Source organism: Anneissia japonica, unplaced genomic scaffold (genome assembly GCF_011630105.1).
Source record: "Anneissia japonica isolate Jap-2015-1 unplaced genomic scaffold, ASM1163010v1 scaffold2392_len1475705_cov187, whole genome shotgun sequence".
Lineage (NCBI taxonomy): Eukaryota > Metazoa > Echinodermata > Crinoidea > Comatulida > Comatulidae > Anneissia > Anneissia japonica.
Window position 1 is genome coordinate 1,037,712 of NW_022751777.1, and position 19,421 is coordinate 1,057,132.

A 19,421-nucleotide genomic window follows, 5' to 3' on the forward strand; every position below is an offset into this window, starting at 1 on the left:
ATTTTCAAGCAATGTTTCCCGACGAAAATGGCTGACTTCTCCGACGTGATGTCCAGGGTTTCGCAAAAAAAAAAGGGGGGGGGGTTGGGATCCTGTGCTCCTGGACCTCCTGCTGAGGCCACACTCTGTATCAAATACCCAGTAAACGCCATGCGATAAACAAAAACCTTGTACCACCTCTGGAAATTAAGTTGACATCACATTAATATAGTAGGATATGTGTGTATCTGCAGTATAATGTTATAAGTAGGATTACTTCACTTATCAATTTCAATTTCGTCTGCTGAACAACGACGATTTTTTAAAATGTCTTTGAATCCAACGATACGTACATAAATTGCATTGGAAACCCGATATTAACGTTTGACATTAAACGCATCAACACAGCTCAGTGATTGGCTAAGCCTGTTTGAGCGAAACGTTCATTACTGCGTCGGATTGTTTACGTATGTAAGTAGACATCCATGAGAGAAAACAAATTCGGCGGACAGTGCGACATTCATGGGATCTGATCCAATATGCGATGCCAGATCAATTTTTGAAATCAATGCTTACGATCAGGTTGAAAATCAGAACGCGTTGTACCCAAGAGCGTCTGTGCTGCGTGGGATCAGTTAAAATATCTCCTCGTCAACAATCTGATGCTTCGCGCCTTTCGGGTGTAACATGAAACGAAGCATATATAAATTAAATCTAAGTACAAAGTATTCGCTAGGGATGCGTCCTGACAGAACTCAGTAAACAGGGCACGTCATCGGGTGCATTCTGCTGTCGTTATTATTTTTTTGCTACTGAACACCTGTCCACGTGTGTACATTACGAATATGCTGATTGGATGATAGAGCCCGTGATGTAATTTACGTTATACACATGATCACTGTGAGCGAGTGCGCGTATGTAATCGGCCTCTGCAATACTTGAGTGGCGGGTACGCGATAACACGATGACGCAATTAAGTACAAAATGGCACTTTTGAAATTTGTTATTGCTTCTCGATAGGAAGCTTTCATATTATTATTTAATTGGTTGATATAAAAAATAAATGATAGGATCCAACTCCATGATAGGTTCATACAGTCAGCTTGAAATTCTGATAGTGTGTTAGCAGGCCTGTAGAGTGGGGGGGGGGGGTTAAGGTGGTTACGACAAACCGCCCAAAAACTGGAGACGGTCCGCATTTAAAAACGAAAAATTGATATTCGTAGATATATTTACAATGTTCTCCAGAGTATCGGAGATCATACAAGCCAAAGGGTCCACATTCCACTGAAAGGAACCTCCCACAAATTAAGTCACGCTACGGGCCTGGTTAGTCTCTAGTAGTATACATACTAAGTTTGAAAATTACGCTAAGAGACGGTCACGAAGAGTTCACGCAGGCGACTGACACTAATGTCGACTGTCAATCCCACTAGCCCAAGGTTATCACGGGGGCACGAATGCGATCGCCGTAGTAGCTGCGTGCTCTCCAACACAAATTACCCGCTTGACAGACCGGTTAGTGCGTGCTAGGCCAGGCATTGTGGGTTGTCCCGTGGTGAAGCTTGCACCGAGCCTTTCCGGTAAAGCACGTAACAGCCCTGGAGAATTTAAGGATTAAGATTTTTCTAAGATTGTACTTGTGCTATCGTCACCAAATAAAGCTGATCTATTTGATAAGCTGACGGTAAAACCATAAAACACAGACACTTCGAACAAGTTGATAAGAGCTGAAGTTGCCGACTAAAAACAGGCACACGCCGTGATTGAACAATTTTTCTTAACTTACAGACATAACCCTGGATAGCACGACAATGCTTTACGAAACGGACAATATAGGATTATATTATTATAATATAATCATATTATATAATATGGCTCATAGGCGTAGATCCCGGGGGATGGGGATATATCCCCTCCCCCAATATTTGACAAGGGGGATGGTCCATTGTATCATCCCACCCGCCAATATTTTGACTATGTGTGGGATAAAATGGAGCTTTACACACTTCAAAAGATTGTCACAGAAATAATTTGCACTGTCTTATACGCTTACAAAGATGAAAATTAGCATAATGTATTAATGTTGATAACAAAATTATTTTATCTGGTACCAATCTAAGCTCTTCTTTCCTTAGATGTTAGATGTGTTTGTAAAGAGAGCCACATTTCACACTGAAGGGTGTGTACGACATCAGTAATGTTATGTCAATTCCATGAATGTTTAAGGTTATATCGGTTGATGAGGAATTTATTGATTAGGCATATAATAGCAAATTGCATCAATTTATTTTGCAAAAACAAGGTTTCCAGCTTCAGAGGGGGGCACATCCCCTGTCCGCACAAGGGCACACATTTGCTAACACCAGGCGCGTAACAGGGGTTTTGGGTCAGAGTGGGTATTTATTTTCCCGGTTAGTAATTTATCATACCCACCCCACCCTACTCCCCATATAGAAAACAATACGACATATGGCTTATCTTATTTATAATATAGGCCACACGTGTGTTTGAAACTAAATATAAGCATTTTCATCATGGTTTTATTTATTACAAACATATTCTTTCACCATCAATACACATTGAGGCCCTTCTTTTAGGTTAAAACGATCTTTCTTAAATTTGTCTTTCTTGAGTTTGGTACTATTAGGCCTATGTGTTTAAATAACTTAAAAGGATAAACCTAAAAAAGCCCTGATATATGCGCGCAAAGCGCGAAAAATATTTTTGTGTTTTTAATTTTAATTTCGTCGGAATTGATGAAAACTCCCTAAAATGTGCAATTTATAGAGGAAATTGGCCTACCGTAACAAGAAATGCGCGCAAAGAATTTGAGAGTTTTAGGCACTTTCAGAGGATGCATTTGTCAAGGGGTGGGGAAAGACTTTCCAAAGATGGATATTTTCCCCTTGTCCCCCGGTGTTTTTAATTCTAATATCGTTGGAATTGATCAAAACTCCCTAAAATGTGCAATTTTTAGAGGAAATTGGCCAATGTTAACAAGAAATGCGCGCGAAGCAGTGGGGAGGATTTTCCAAAGATAGATATTTTCCCCTTGTCCCCCAGTGGTTACGCCATCGGGCAGCATAGATCAAAGGAGTTAAATGACAGTTTTTGAAGTGGAGAAGGGGTTGCAGGGTGTTTGAGTCTGGTCATTATGATATCTTCCTTTTTATTCTTGTCTTTATTTTTCTCTTCTCTTTTTCTTTTCCTTTCCTTTTCTTTTCCTCTTCTTTCTCTTTACCCCCCTCTCCCCTCTTTCTTTTCTCTTATTACCCAGCCCGGTACGACGGCTTGGTCAGCCCGGTAAAAACCGTCAGTNNNNCCTCCCCCTCCCCTGTTACGACCCTGGCTAACACGTCAATCACCCCCCCCCCAATGAAAAATACTTTTCTACGCCACTGATATGGCCTTATTATTTTACATCATGTTATGTTCATAATATGTAGTGTTGGTCATGCATGTAGCATATAGATTAACGATTGTAACCAGTGGCGTAGGCCTATCTAGTGGTATTGGAATGGGGGTGGGGATGATGGGTAGGAGAGGGCTGGATGATATAGTGAAAGGACGCTAGCTGATGACAAAATAAGGTAATACTTAAGCGTAATATTTTGCTTCCAAAATTTCCTGTGGAGACTGGAAGCATGACCTTTTATTGGGAGGGCATACTCCTCCACTCCCTATATACGCCACTGATCGTATCGTATCATGATATATAGGTCTACATATGATCATGTACAGTGTGTGTAGGTATATATAAAGTTATATTATGATTATATATCGAACTAGCACAATTTACATGAAAAAAGACATATTTCCCCATGGTATCATCATATTCAACGCGATTATGTCCATTGATTTTATTATCCACGTTCTTGTATCTTTAATGTAAGTTAACACAAAGTCGGCCACGCATGCTTTCTGTCACTTACGAGTAGATGTAAGTATCGAGAATTTAAAAATCCCAACAAAAAACCAGAACGCGTGGCTGACTGCTGGTTTTTATTGACAAAAGAAAGATAAAGAAAACCAATCAATTGCCAGGGACTAACTGGTTAAATTTGTCTGTATGTTGTAATAGCGGAAGTATAGTATATAGAATATTTCAAAAATACTGTACAGTAACTGGGCTTCTTACACGAAACGAAGCGTGTATAAATAACAATGTAGTTCTGCGCATGCTCACGGAAACTAACAAACACATTGTTGTTTGTTAATTTTTTCCCTCTCTCTTGTAAAGCCGTGGATGTCTATATTAGTCCAACAAGCGGTCTCGTTCAGCAGTGATAAAGAAAAGCCGACGCAACAAAAGAGATATCTCTTATCTAAAAATAGTTCGCTCTTCGCTCACGATCACGCTGTCGTTTCCCCGGATTGATTTGCACGTTTGTCCCCAAAGGGCCCACGCAAGAGATAACTCGCCAGATAATCACCAATCCACAACTTCGAACGCTTCTAGTACTTTGCCAGCAATGCGACACGTCCATGGTTTGTTTATGAACAGATAATAAGTCACATCATACATATCTACAGCCACATCGTTTCATTCAAAAGCAGGTCACGAGAATTTTCTAAATGCACTCTGTTTCAAGAGACTAACGTTGCGTCTTACTTATTGATTAGGCTGATGTACAATATTATAGGCCTACATCGAATATTATGGGAACGAAGTTTAAGAATTTGGCCTACAGGGGCGGATCCAGAATTTTTCAAATGTTGGGGGGGGGGGCGCACAACAGTTTCTGAATAGGTGAGTAGCACATAACATTAATTTGCATTGAAATTTTTTTATTTAAGTTAAATTAGCGGCAAAACGGTGTGGGGGGACCCCCCTTACTGCATCCGCAATGGCCTATGTCTTTATTTTAGTTATTTCATTGTTCTAAAATATTATAGTTGATTTTATTCAGGCCAAGTCGTAGCATGAAGTTATAAACATAACTATAACTATAGTCGTAGTATGATTGGATCTTTCTTTGGCGCTGTGCTTTATTATAGCCTATTTATTATTATGAAGCTGCTTGAATTGAGTACTTCTTGTTGATAGAGGGCGCTACCGTAAATACGGTTGCTATCACGTTTTGAAAGAGTACCGTCACTTCAGGAGTCCATACCTGAATACCGAGTAATAAATTAGGAGATTTGGTTATTTTCTTTTATAATCGAGGGGTGAGCTTCACTACACTAATTATATTATGATTCGTTCATTATATTTTGGTTAATCCTGCTAACCACCAGACAAACAGACCGGCAGACAAACATGATTTCCTTGGGGGAGCTAATAATTGTACTTAACGGTTTGTTATCCTGCATTCATTCGAACATTGACACACATCCACATGGCGTTGCATCCTTACTGTAGTACTACCACGCAGTTATTTCCTTCATGTTACAACTTTAACAACACATTATCAAATATGAAACCGAACATCTTTACAACATGAACATAATCCGAATATCAAGCAAAAATTAAACCCACCAGTACCTTGGTACTCAGATGCGTATGTTGGTTTGGGACTGTGGGTGGGGGAGGGGGAGGGAGGGTGAAAAAATTGAGATATGTGGTACTAAATCTCTATTCCAATGAAAACGTAATGGTCATTTATTAGTCTCATGAGTAGTCAAGATTTTGACATTTTGCTGCCACTCCTTTATAATTCACACGAGATGTTTTTTTTTTTTTTTTTTTTTTTTTTTTTTTTTTTTTTTTTTTTATGGAGAGGGAAGTCTCTGGACAATTGTCGTGTGTACATTTTTTTTAAAATTGTTTTTAAAAAAAATTGGGAGGGTGAAAAAATTGAGATATGTGGTACTAAATCTCTATTCCAATGAAAACGTAATGGTCATTTATTAGTCTCATGAGTAGTCAAGATTTTGACATTTTGCTGCCACTCCTTTATAATTCACACGAGATGTTTTTTTTTTTTTTTTTTTTTTTTTTTTCGGCTGTGTTTTTTTTTTTTTTTTTTTTTTATGGAGAGGGAAGTCTCTGGACAATTGTCGTGTGTACATTTTTTTTTTAAATTGTTTTTTCTCTGTTATGTTTTTTATCAAGATGTTTGGTGTATCAATATATTATACACTAAATTATCATTTTTAGTATTTTAACTTTGGCCTACTCGTGGAAATAATTAGAATTTTAACCCACATAGTGGAACTACGTTTCCCTCATTGTGAGATGTGGACGCATCCCCAGTCTATACACGCCCATGGTACTTTTCTTGGAATCAAGTAAGTATTTATTCAATAAATTATTCAATGTCTAAAAATCAATAAAGTCGGTTGGGTGGTGCTCGATCTATAGGTGACTTTGCATAAGTCGATCAACTGATAAAACGTAGGCTATAATAACATGCCTATGACATGAAACAGAAACTGATAACAATCCAAAGAGCTATGGAAAAAAATGCTACATATGGATTAAAGGTGAGACACACCGAAAATAAGAAAAATAACCAGAGTTACCTTAAATAATTTATGGAGAAAAAAAAATGGAGGTGGGCAGGACACCTTTCACAAATAGAAAACACTAGATGGACTAAGAGATAACAATTTGGCAACCAAGAAAAGGGAAAAGAACGTAGAAGTGGCTGGCGCATCGGTTGTGGCTTGGACTCCCAACTTTGAGGTCGGGGGTTCGAAACTCTCGCTGTGCAAGTCGCTTGTGTCTTTGGGTAAGGCGCTTTATCTACCGTATATACCATATTCAATGCCTAACGAAAAATGCTGAAGGCGTGGAAAATAGGTGTTGGAAAAGAAATAACAAATAAATTAAGGCAACAATTCATTTTTACAATCGATTAAAAAGAAAAGACGACGAAATGGAATGAGTGATTGAACTTTTATTTTCTATTTCAAATTGATTTCATTCGCATCCTACAGCAAATAACTCGCCAATTACAGAAAGGACGATTCTTTATAAACCAAGTCTCTTTATGAGGCCTGCAATGTGGAGTTGTTTCATTTACATACTGCATAGACGGCTATGATATTAATGAATTACAGACGAAGCAATAGCAAGTAGACTTACTATCTATGAACGTAGGGCTTTTCCTCATTGCCATCATAATGAGAACTTATATTGAAATTAGAAAGTGAAAACAAAATCATATATATAACAAAATTATGAACTAAAACAAATACTAAGTTGAAACCCAGTGGCGGATCCAGGAATTTGAAATAGAGGAGGCCCAGGGAGGGACTTCGATAGACGAAGGGTCTATACCACCTCAGATCCACCGTGGTTAGGGCTGAGAGGTAAGAAAACTTACGATTATGTCACTTAGAAGGCCGGAAATGGCACTCTCAGACTTGTAATTTTCTTTTATTTCTCAGATTTTTTTTTATAATTAGAAAAATTGGGGGGGGGGGCAGGCTCCCCCTTCCCCACCCCCACCCCTTGACTCCGCCACTGGAACCAGCGCTGAAAGTTTTTTTTTGGTTAGGGTGATGTTGGATTTTAAAACATACGCCTATAGAATGCGACTCTAGAGATCTATGGCTAGCCGAGTTGTCATTTAATCGTAATTAGAGATCTTAGCTTTAAATAGGAGATCTGTACATTTTGATTTCGTCAAACTTGCGAATTTCACAGGTTGAAGGTGAAAAATGTTCATGTTGCATAGTAATTTTGCGTTTAACCTAGCTGTAGCTAGTTTAAAACGATTTAGAAAACGTAGCGTTAATATAAAAGTTACCCGTTTACGGTATCAATATTCAAAATATGTAGAATGACGTCATATTTACATCTTTGATAGGCCTTTGCTTGGACAAAGTTTGAAAAAGATCCAAGCACGGAAAGTGAACAAAGTGCGAAACAGAAAACCATGTGCAAAAAAGAGGGGAAATCGGGAGAGAAAAAAAAAGAAGAAAAAAAAAAAAAAACAAATCAGAAAAAGCCAATTATGAAGTAAACGTATTAAAACGATTTATGAGGCAATGATATTTGAATGACGTTAAAATATGTAGGCCCTTTGTAAATTACCTTGTATATTGTATGTGTGTGAATCTGCGTCTATGATGAAACTTGAAGCATAGATCCTCAAGTGATACTTTTGGTTTTTAGGTATGATAGATCAATGAATTATTTTTAAACCAATAATTTATACTTATAGCAGTACTATGCGAGGTCTTGATCTACTTGTACTGTACTTAAAAAAAATCTACATCAGGTATTAAAGCTGTTTGTGGCGTTGCTGTTTTATGTGCAGCGCCCTCTGCAAAATATTAAAGTGTAGATTCAATACCGGTATTAAAATTTGCTTGCTGAATTTTGTATAATTAAATGCTGTAAGTAATTAACTTACAATTAATAAGTAGAGAAGATGATTCCCTTACCAATTATAAACAGTTATGCAAATATAATAAAGTTGCTATGGGAAATTTAGAAATTTGATGAATAAAAGTGGGATGACCCAACAAAAGATATGAAAAAAAAAACACTTTTATTTCAATTTCTGTCTTACTATAAGTTGACAACATAATATGAATCACTCAAATGAGCATTTCTAAGTTTTATGTTTTATTTTAATTTTTAACCCTTTTCTCGATTGTTAACACCAGCAGTATATCGTTTGAATTAATTTATCTTCCATGAACTCTGGATAATAAGTAGGGATTACAAATAATAAACTATAATTAACCGGAATCAACATGTACTACGCTCAATGACATGACGCTGCATAATTTTTCACGAAGTGCATGTCTCATAATAAAAATGACACTTTAAAATAAGTTTCGTTGATGTATAACGTTTCGTATCATACTTGTGTGATCAGAGAGCTCCTATAATACACACACACACATATTCCTATACAATAATATAGGCTATAGTTGATGTTTTCCACTTGATACCGGTATGCCTCCTTGTTATTGTTGAAAATTATTTAAAATTATTACAGTAACTGTAACTCGTTATCTATTAAAAATAATAGAAAAAAACTTAGAGCCTAATAAAAACAAATGCAGACGTGCTTGTTTTATTATTTTAGTCGTGAACGTGATATAAATTTCCACACGTTGTCTATTTGTTTATGATGAGCTCAAGGTTAAATTTATCGTAGTCCTCTCCCGATTCTATTCCAGATCATTATGCCGAGACTTAGTCATTGAGGTCGAGGTATTGCATACGGTAGCTTGCCAATTGCTTGGTAAAATTACATTGTTAGGCATTCTGTGGCTGTATAGTAAGCGTAGGCCTAATATAATAATAATAATAGGCCTAATAATAATAATAATAATAATAATGATAATAATAATAATAGGCCTAATAATAATAATAATAAGCAATAATAATGATGAAAATAATAATAATAATAATAATAATAATAATAATAATAATAATAATAATAATAATAATAATTATAATTCAACCATATTTCGAAAGGGTAACCAATCCAGCGTGAGATGATTTTAAGGGCCCTCAACAATACAAACGAGTTTTATGAAAACATCAAAATGATAAAGAAAGATAAATAGTTAAGAAAAAGTATACAGTGCTGTCTCTACAATTTTTAAATTAAAAGAAAAATAAAATTCAAATATTCATCACCAACTCAATGTAAGTTTCGAATACTGTTGAATAAATAGTTGCGCTTAAAAGAATATCCCAGAGAGTAACTAATGATGTTATCATCAAAAGCCAAAACTATTATGTTTTGAAGTTTTCAGCACATCCGACGTGACATCGGAAACTTAAGACGGTAGGCATTCAGCCCTTAGGCTGTTCGATTTTAATTTATCAAGAAAAGGAGGGTTAGTTATACAAAAGGAACAATACATTAGTTACAATATCTTTACTATCCCGATGCATTGATTAATTGATTGATAATTGATAGACGTTTTGTCACCCATTACTTGACACAGAGTTTGGCCCTATAATCAAATAAGTAATATAGTTTTAGTGGCTAACTCCCCCAGTTGTAAATGGATCAATCCAGCAGTGAATACGTAAGGCAATTGACTTCTTGCCGCCACTATTCCATACTATTCCATAATGTACATTATAAGAATGGTACAATTCAATCGGTCTTCTGGCTAAATATTAGCGCTTTGTATTGTGTTATACTGGTAAATGATGCATTGATCTCGTATTATTTATTATGAACAGGATTTTCCGCCTGTTTAGTTAGTTACAGGTTACAATCATTAGCTAAAGTCAGACCGTTCGTGGACATCTTAAGAACAGACGATCTAGGATAATGCTCGGAGGAAATATAACCATGGTGTTGCGTTTTTTTTTAATCATAGCTTGGATTGTTGTGATAATTTTATGTTTTTCAATCATGGCTTGGATTGTTGTGAAGATTTCATATTTTATCAGGATCGTGATACTCGTCAACAGAATTCCAGGCCCACCTGCACTACCAATTATAGGTAATGCCCATCAATTTGAGAAGGAACCTCATGGTAAGTAGTTCAGTAGCGTGTGCCTTAGTTTCTAGTAGTGGGGAAACCAGCGTTTGAAATGGGGAGAGGGAGTGGGGGAAGGAGAAGGGGAAGGGGGAAAGTGAGGGTAGAAGATAACATTTTAGGGGAAAAATCTTGGGAAAAGTAAGGCCTACACGTTGCAATTGTCAGTTGACTGTAGCGTGTAGGCCTATGTTAAGAGCAACATTATAAAGGCTTAAGAAACAGTGCTAATAGGCCTACCTTAAAGAGATCTAATCAGGAAAAATCAACACAATGATGGTATTGGTCTGCATCGACTTTAATAAATCAATCCGTATGACGAGTGGAACTGCGGTGGGGGAACTGGGTGAAAGAAAATTATAGGGAATTTACCAGCATTGTCCCACCTCCGCCATTAGTTTATAGCCTAGAAAGTTTTAAGTGGAGGTTTATAGACTGTTGCTGAATTCAAAGTATTTTTCCTTTCCGGGTATCAATTACAGGTACAGGCCTGCATAAATAAATGCTTGCTGATGTAATACACTTTTGTTTTTATAAGAACACATTTTATAAGGACATTGAGGCTGAAATTGCTTGAAAATTAAGAACAAAATAAGAACAAATTGAGGCTGAGGTAAAATGTTATAAACCAACAAATCCTATCTGCACCTAATGTGCAGTAGGCATGTTTATAATACCCTAAAAAATGCAGTACAGCAATATACCGCTGTACATGAGTAATAATATTCTAAATTTGGGAAGTATGTAAAATAAAGAACAAAAAAAGTACATTTTGAGCCCGAAATCGGCCAAAAAATAAGAACACTGAGCCTGGGCAACATTTAACTGTGGCGGATGCAGGTAGTGTTGGGGTGGGGGGGGGGGTGTGCAGACGATGCGATCGTACCCCTTAATTTTATTAAGAATGTTGTATTGTATTGTTGAAATGAAGTACCGGTAAGATATTTAAGGTATGAGAGTGCAATGTCCGGGCACCTAGCGGTCCTTGATCTCAAAATTTTCGCACCTCACCCCAACCATGGTGGGGCTGAGGTAGTGTAGACTTTCACGCACCCCCTACCACCTAATCCTGCATCCGTCCCAGGATAAGCCAATAACAGTATTTCTCTTACGATAAACATACTCTGAACAGCTTTGTTTTGTATAAGCCTCTCTGTATATATTTTTAAATCAGCATCTCGTTTTACTACCCAGAAAAAAAAAAAAACCCCACTATTTCTGATGATTCTATATCTATGGCCTTGATTTTGTATAGGCCTTCGGGTTTCTTCATCAGCATTTCGTTTTAACACAAAGAGCCAAACCCCATAAACAATGTAGGTGATTTTAATTGCCGAGTGAATAACATGACGAGTCAATTGTGAATATAAATTATCTGATTATCATTCAGAATTATGGATCATATGCCGTCGTTATTTCTGGTAGGATAATGCCACAAGCTAGTCTTTTATGTACCAGTTATTGTTAGGGACTTCTATCTGAATGGACGATTTTACTTCCCTTCTATTTATCAAGTACAATACTATAACCAATTATTCAATTCAATTTATTCAAAGAAATGGGAGAAAAAATGAAAATGGGAAAAAAAATGGAAATGGAAATGGAGTAGTGTAACTGAAACCATGGAGCCATTTACAGTTCCATGCTAAAACATTCCTTCATAGCAGGGAATTCACTGTTCCCTGCTCATAGGTGGCCCTCAATTTCACATAACAATCATCACCCCTAGGAAATAAGAGTGTTAAAAGTATATGGGGCCGGCTACGAAAGGCAACATGCTAAATGTGTCTTTGTATGTAACTGCCAAATTCGGTGAAGGAGCACATGAAGAATAGACACAAATATATGTAGCATACCATAGGATATATTCTCACTGTAAAAACAAATTGATGACATTTTTAAAAGCTAAACGCGTTTAGGCACTGCCTAATGTGCTTAGCATCTTGACGAGTTTGGCATTGAACATAGGGACCTACATTTACAGAATGTTAAACGCGTCTAGATACTAAGCACATGACAATGCCTAAAAGCTTTAAGAGGTTAGAGACGACTGTCTTAATTGTATTTTCTTTAATCATGGACATAATTATTAATAGGTCCATGCTTTAATCTTGATATTTAATGCGCGCGTGTACGGAAATTAGTTGGAATGGCACAGCAAAGGCCATTGAACGAATATGTGATAAACGGAGGCTGCTGCCCTTTTGTCTCTGGAGTTTGTTTCTGGTCAAACATTTGTTGATATTCATACACTGTTGATAATTACCATTTTTAGACTTATTTTGTATTTTATTGACTTCACTCAAGCCATTTTTTAGGGATTTTGAGCTATGCTCAACTTAGTTGAGTAGCTGCATTTGTTATTGTCTGGCTCTAGGCTCAAACTGCCTTACCTGCCCAGGTGCAAATGTAAACAATAACTACTAGGCCTAGGCTTTGCATAACATGTTTGTTGGCATAACCATATCGTATAAAGTATTTGTAGGATAAGGTTTCATTCTGGTTTATACCTATCCCTATTAATTATTATATATCTGTACATGCAATTTTACTGGTGAATTTTGTGCAAGACTTAATGCATTCTATGAATAGGCATATATTCCATGATAGACGTTTCCTGTTAACGATCAGGAAATCAATGCCCAAACTTAATGTTTCCTCAAGTATGTGGTCTTCTCAAAGGTATTTTTCATGTTAGGATTCGGCGAGCTGGTACGCATATGCGTAAAACTAAGAATTGGTCTAATGTGGTCAATACATCGAGTACGTCTACACTTTCTAAGAGATTCATTTCATAACCACAATTAGATCACCTACGTCCTATGAAAGAAGAAGTCCTGGGATAAATGGTTCCTGTTTTTTATACCCACCATAGATAAAAATTTTGCTGGCCAAGCCCGTTTGGCACTTTGGAATTAACGTTCAATTAAGTGAACATCTTTGTATGACTTCGTCATTCAACAGAAAATTTATATCATGGCAATAACAGAAACATAGTTAACGGGGAGCGATCGTGATAATCGCTTTATTGCCGACCTGAAACAGTCCCTTCCTGATTACCATCTAATTAGCAGGGAGAGATGCAACAGAGGAGGAGGTTTAGCCCTCCTTCTCAAATCTGGTTTCATTGTTAAATCATGTGTTAATAACACTATATACCGTAGTTTTGAACACTTGGAAGCTGTTATTCAGTATAATAATATTCAGTGTACAATTGTTATTATATATCGTCCCCCACCTTCTAAAAAAAAAGAGAAAAAAACTAAACCTCTGCCATATTTTTTGTGGAATTTTTCACATTCCTTGAGTCGTTAGTAATGTCTTCATCTAAACTTATGATAATTGGTGACTGGTGGTAATTTACTGACTAATGTTGAGGCGAAACAATTCTCACAAATAACTAAATCATTTGGTTTATTCCAGCATGTCGCTGGTCCAACTCATATCAAGGGTCATATTCTTGACTTGATTCTCACTCATCTTGATGATTACATTGTGCTTAATATTTCATTGCATCACGGTGAACTTCAATGACACCGGTAGTAATTTACTATGATTATTTATTTATTTATTCAACTGAACATACACTTTTGTTTCAGTGGCACACAACATTTTGGTGCGTTCAATGAGAAAGAAAAACAACTAAACTAAAAGAAACTAAAAGTTATACAAAACAATTACACAATAACAGTATACAGTACTGCCTTGGTGTTAAAGCAAAATCCACTAAATAAAAAACAAAATTACTGTAGTAATACTATTTTTTTTAAGTTAACAAATTATTACGTTATTAAGATACAGATAAGCACATAAAAAAAAATCATTTTAAATCAAAACACATCAACACAAAAGATTACTTATGAGGTAGAGGCATGCAATAATAATGACCTTTCTTTACACAGATTTTTAGACAATGATTTGCTAAATTTATCAATTTCCACAATAATTTCCTTTTTATATAGGCCTAATTCATTTTCATTGCCAAGAATAAAACATACCTTTTCTGTAATATTTAAAGAGTTAAATTTATCCCAAACGTGGTGAAAGTTTAGTGATTGGAGATTATTTTTAAAGTGTAATATTTCCATCCTAATGTTTTCAAGAACTGGGCATACAAGCAGAAAATGATCAATGTCTTCAATGGAATTATCATTGCACACCTTACAAATTCCAGTGTCACTCTGATCATTAGACACTTTTTTTAGTTCGCTGTTGGAGAGGGAGGGTATTTGAACGGAGCTTAAATTTTATTGATGCTCCTTCAAAATCAGTACCGTCAAGAAGGTACTCCTCCATACTTCGTGACGTTTTAATTAATGAATATTTTACAATAGAAGGTTTGCTTTTAATATCATCCTTCCAGCAATTTAACGAATTTTGTTTTAGAGCATGTTTTATTTCATCCGAGGTCTCTGTAAAGGGTAGAACGGGGTGTGTTTCTTGGAGCCTTTAGAATACACCTCGCCATTTGCATTTACAGCTTTTCAATTTTTTCAAGATCACTTTTGCTTCCGTTTACCCACACCGCACTTGCGTAATTGATAGATGGAAGTGCGATCGTTCGCCACAGATGTTACATAGTATACTCTATTAAAATTATTTAGATTATTGATAATTGATTTTATATAACCGATAAGACGATTTCCTTTCTTAATTACATATTCTGCATGATTATGATCATTCATATTTCTTGAGATAAGTACACCAAGGTACTTGTATGTATCTGTTCCATTTATGCTGTAATCACCTAATTTCCAAACTTTGTTTTTATTTACACGTTTACCTATGACCATAACATTGGACTTCTCATAATTAAAATTCCATTTTCATTATTTTGTAAATTTAGTAGCAATCTCAAGCATTGTAACCAACTGGCGCTCATCTTCTGCCAGTAAGACTATCATCCGCCCAGAATAGGGCTCCATGCCAGTTGTTATTTATATGTACACCAATATCATGGGATCTAAGTAGTTTGGTAAATTCATTCATGAAAATATGGTATGGGCGACAATAGTATGGGCGACAAAACACAGCCCTGTTTAACCCCCTGGTGTATTTTAAATTCATCCGTCATAATATCCCCAAATTTTACCTTTCCTTTTACATCTTTATATAATAAATCAATTAATTTCCAGGCACGACCTCTGATGCCTATATCCCATGCTGATTTTAGAAGGCCATCCCTCCACACAGTGTCAAAAGCCTTTCTGAAGTCCAAGAAGGCTAGATGGGTTGTTTTTCACTCATTGCGTCGACAAGCAGCAATACTTTTTAAAGTAAAGATGGGTCTTCGCATCTATAGCTCTTCCTAAACCCTCCCTGGACTTCAGAAAGGATATTTCCACTTTCAAAATGGCATGAGACATTTAATACAATAATCTTCCTAAGAACTTTTAAAACACATGAAGTTAAAGATATTCCACGGTAATTATTTAGATCTTCTTTATCACCATTTAAAAAAAATGGGTACAACAATACTTAAATTCCATTCATTTGGTATTTTTTCAATTTGAATAATTTTGTTTAAAAGGCTTAATAGAACTTGATGCATTATATTACCTCCATTTTTTAAAAGTTCATTAGTAATGCCATCCTCACCTGGGGCTTTGTTATTTTTTGCAAGGCTCAGGGCTTCTTTGATAACATCAATATTTATTTATATTTATTATGTTTCTATGTTTTATGATTATGTTTCTATGTTTTATGATTATGTTTTTTATGTTTCGTGATATGGTCGCCTGACGGCATTACTGAATGACAGGATAGTGATGCTCAGAAGGGTTTATTTTTAGAAGTCTGTAAAGTAAAGCGCAAAATTATTTTGACGTGAAGATTGACTTGCTTAAATGAATCTTAACGATGACAGTTGAACTACAAATAGAGGGGTTAAAGGACAGTGTACTATTGAACGTAAAGTTAACACGGTAGCAATGCATTATGTTTTACGGGGACAAGGACATTTCCTGAATTAACTATCTTTAGCCCTCATTAAATTAATTCATATTATTATTTCTATTGATTTAAAAAAAAGGTGTCGCCATTGTTAGGTACAGGAATTACTGTACCTGTTAAACAGAGAACTTTGGTGTATGTTTCCGTTTGAATGATCCGATTGTCTGGTAAAACTTGGACCAAGACGATGTTGGTTTAACCATCGACTTCATTGTTCGTCGTTACAGGAGAAATCCAACAGTTGCATAGATCACTGATTGTGGGTCAAAATGGTCCTAAAATAAATGTATTAATCTTAAATAAAACGAATTGACTAGATTTTTAGTATATAGTGTGATGTGTGAGTGGGGACAATAAAAAGAAGGGGATGTGTAGAAACTAACGTTGTCCAGATCAATTCCGGATTTTAATTTATTGTAGGTCGGTTTTAAAAATATTAACATCCAAAGTGTGTTTCTATTAATAATTGATGGAATGTTGCACGGCCATTTACATAGCCTACAGTTACATTTAAATAGACAAATAGGCCTATAAGCATCCCACGTTAGCTCACGAGATAAATTTTAAGCTCTGATTTTCATTTCAAAATGTAGACCTATGGACAGTAAAAGTTGAGGGAGGATTTGAACTTTGTGTTACCATATGATACCATATATCCTATAGTGGCTTACAGCCTAAGCGACTATTAAAAACTAAGAGGTTTCTATCACCATAAGCATAGTTCTGAGTTTCCCGAGTGTTAAACCTTTTCATAGTCTACTAATTGTCAATTGGGATCGGTCGATTTGCCATGCCTATGATTGTGAAAGAAAATGCATATATCAAGTGACAATTTCATTATTATCATTATCATCATCATCATCATCATCATCATCATCATCATCATTATTATTATTATTATTGTTGTTATTACTATTAGGCCTATCATTATTATTATTATTATTATTATTATTATTATTATTATTATTATTATCGCTTTTATCAACATCATTATCATTATTAGCTTCCCCTCGTTCGTGAATCATACAATTAATTACATGAAATGATAAAATTACGTGTGGGTGGTTTTCCAGGTATCGTCGAATCTATGCCTCCCAGAAAATAACGGGTATTTATGCTCAGACAATGGCACTGACAAAATTGGTCTAGTGCAGTTAAAGTACTACTATATGTAAACCGTTACAAGCCGTGATTTTTAGGTGATGTACAAGTTCAAAACATTTTGCTCAAGACATCTTTTATGTATATTCCTACCCTATGAAAATAAACAGTCCATTCAAAACTTTAAGTAGGCTGTAAGGATATACCTATTTATTCCCATGACCTTTTAAAAAAAAACCTTTAAAAATGGCAAACCCAGAATAGTTAATCTTGGTTAATAATATACGCGGTAATAAGTTATAATTTATGCAAGTACAATGCATATTAAGCACAAAGGGATGACATACTGGTTTCGTGAATTGCTCTGTGAGACTGAAAGCGGCTTTTATGCTTAACCATTATTTGAATCTGAATAACCTTCATTTTACAGATTTTTATATGCGGTTTAAGAAGTACTACGAAACGTTTCCGTCAATTTACCGGTTATGGATTGGCCCCGTTCCAGCAGTCACTCTGTGCTCGCCAGAAAGTGCCGAGGTAACAAGGACACACAAGTCATGCACTTATTAGTGGAAGGGAGTAGGAATAAGCTCTAAGCAAAATAACTCAACAGTATTTTCATTCAGAAATCGAGATACAGTATTTCCTTAGACTAGGCATAGACTTAGGCAAAATCTGTTTGGTTACGAATTTGTTTCATCAGTATTCGAGAAAACACTGATATACTGTGGAAAAACATATGCCTTTTTATAGTACCGTATGGATAGTCCAGTACATGAGTTTGGCTTATAGGGCCTATTATGTAAAGTTATCAATGTGTTAAGTATAAAGTCAGACAAATCAAATGCTTGGAAATAATTGAACTCAAACCACAGGCGTCAATGGGTAAAAATACCGTACAGTAATTATTGTAAAGTTTCTGATTTATTAACTTATAAACACTCACAGTACTACACAGGACGATTCGTTATAAGTACATCCTTAACAACGCACACGTTCACATGTTCAACTAATTTGCTATAATCATTATAGACTAAAAAGTTGGTTTGTTTCCCTAGACAGGGTTTTATTTCTGGACAATAGCCATCAGGTCTATATACGTTACAGTTTGTATTAAAGCATTGTGATCCATTTGTGTTTTAAGCAATAATCTAATAATAAATATTAGACAATGTTGAAGTTTATCAACATGAGGAAAGGCTAAATGAAATTTACTATTAAAATTATTTCTGAGCTGAATAGGACTTACAAATTAAGGAAAATGAACATTTTAAGCATATTAAATTGCCTAATTTGCATAAAGGGCTGTGGAGTAGGATCTTGTTTCACCTATCCTTCTCTATTTCTAAATGTAAGACTCTTAAACAAATCTTGATAAAAATTCTATGTTTTAAGTTTTCATTTAATAGGCCTAAGTGATGAGTTTAAATACAGTCGTTGCAAATTATACTATATTATGGATATTTCCGCTAAACTTCGCTCCTTGGATATTGTTGCTATTATGTCCAACAAAACGATAGCGTAAACGTGTGTAGGTGTTTTTGAGACATGCGCGTATTTGTGGCTACTTTGATTGGTTACTGTAGCGGATAAGTTTGGTTGGCACTCCGGAAAAGTCAGTATAGTAATTATAATCTTTCTTTTTAATGTTTCCTCGTGTGCGTTGGGGGAAAAGTGGCATGTCCAGATAAGCGCGTAATACTGGCTATGTTTTGCCATCAGGTCTATATACGTTACAGTTTGTATTAAAGCATTGTGATCCATTTGTGTTTTAAGCAATAATCTAATAATAAATATTAGACAATGTTGAAGTTTATCAACATGAGGAAAAGCTAAATGAAATTTACTATTAAAATTATTTCTGAGTTAAATAGGACTTACAAATTAAGGAAAATGAACATTTTAAGCATATTAAATTGCCTAATTTGCATAAAGGGCTGTGGAGTAGGATCTTGTTTCACCTATCCTTCTCTATT

General features: G+C 35.6%; 1 protein-coding gene across 1 annotated transcript in view; it reads left to right on the forward strand.

Moving 5' to 3' along the window:
- Nucleotides 1-9,972: 9,972 nt before the first annotated feature.
- Nucleotides 9,973-19,421, forward strand: part of LOC117121847 (cytochrome P450 4C1-like) — a 30,804-nt gene continuing 21,355 nt past the window's right edge. The window contains exons 1-2 of the mRNA XM_033267229.1: nucleotides 9,973-10,389; nucleotides 17,876-17,982. Coding sequence (XP_033123120.1) covers nucleotides 10,182-10,389; nucleotides 17,876-17,982 — 315 coding nt within the window. The 5' untranslated portion in view covers nucleotides 9,973-10,181. The remainder of the gene's footprint in view (nucleotides 10,390-17,875; nucleotides 17,983-19,421) is intronic.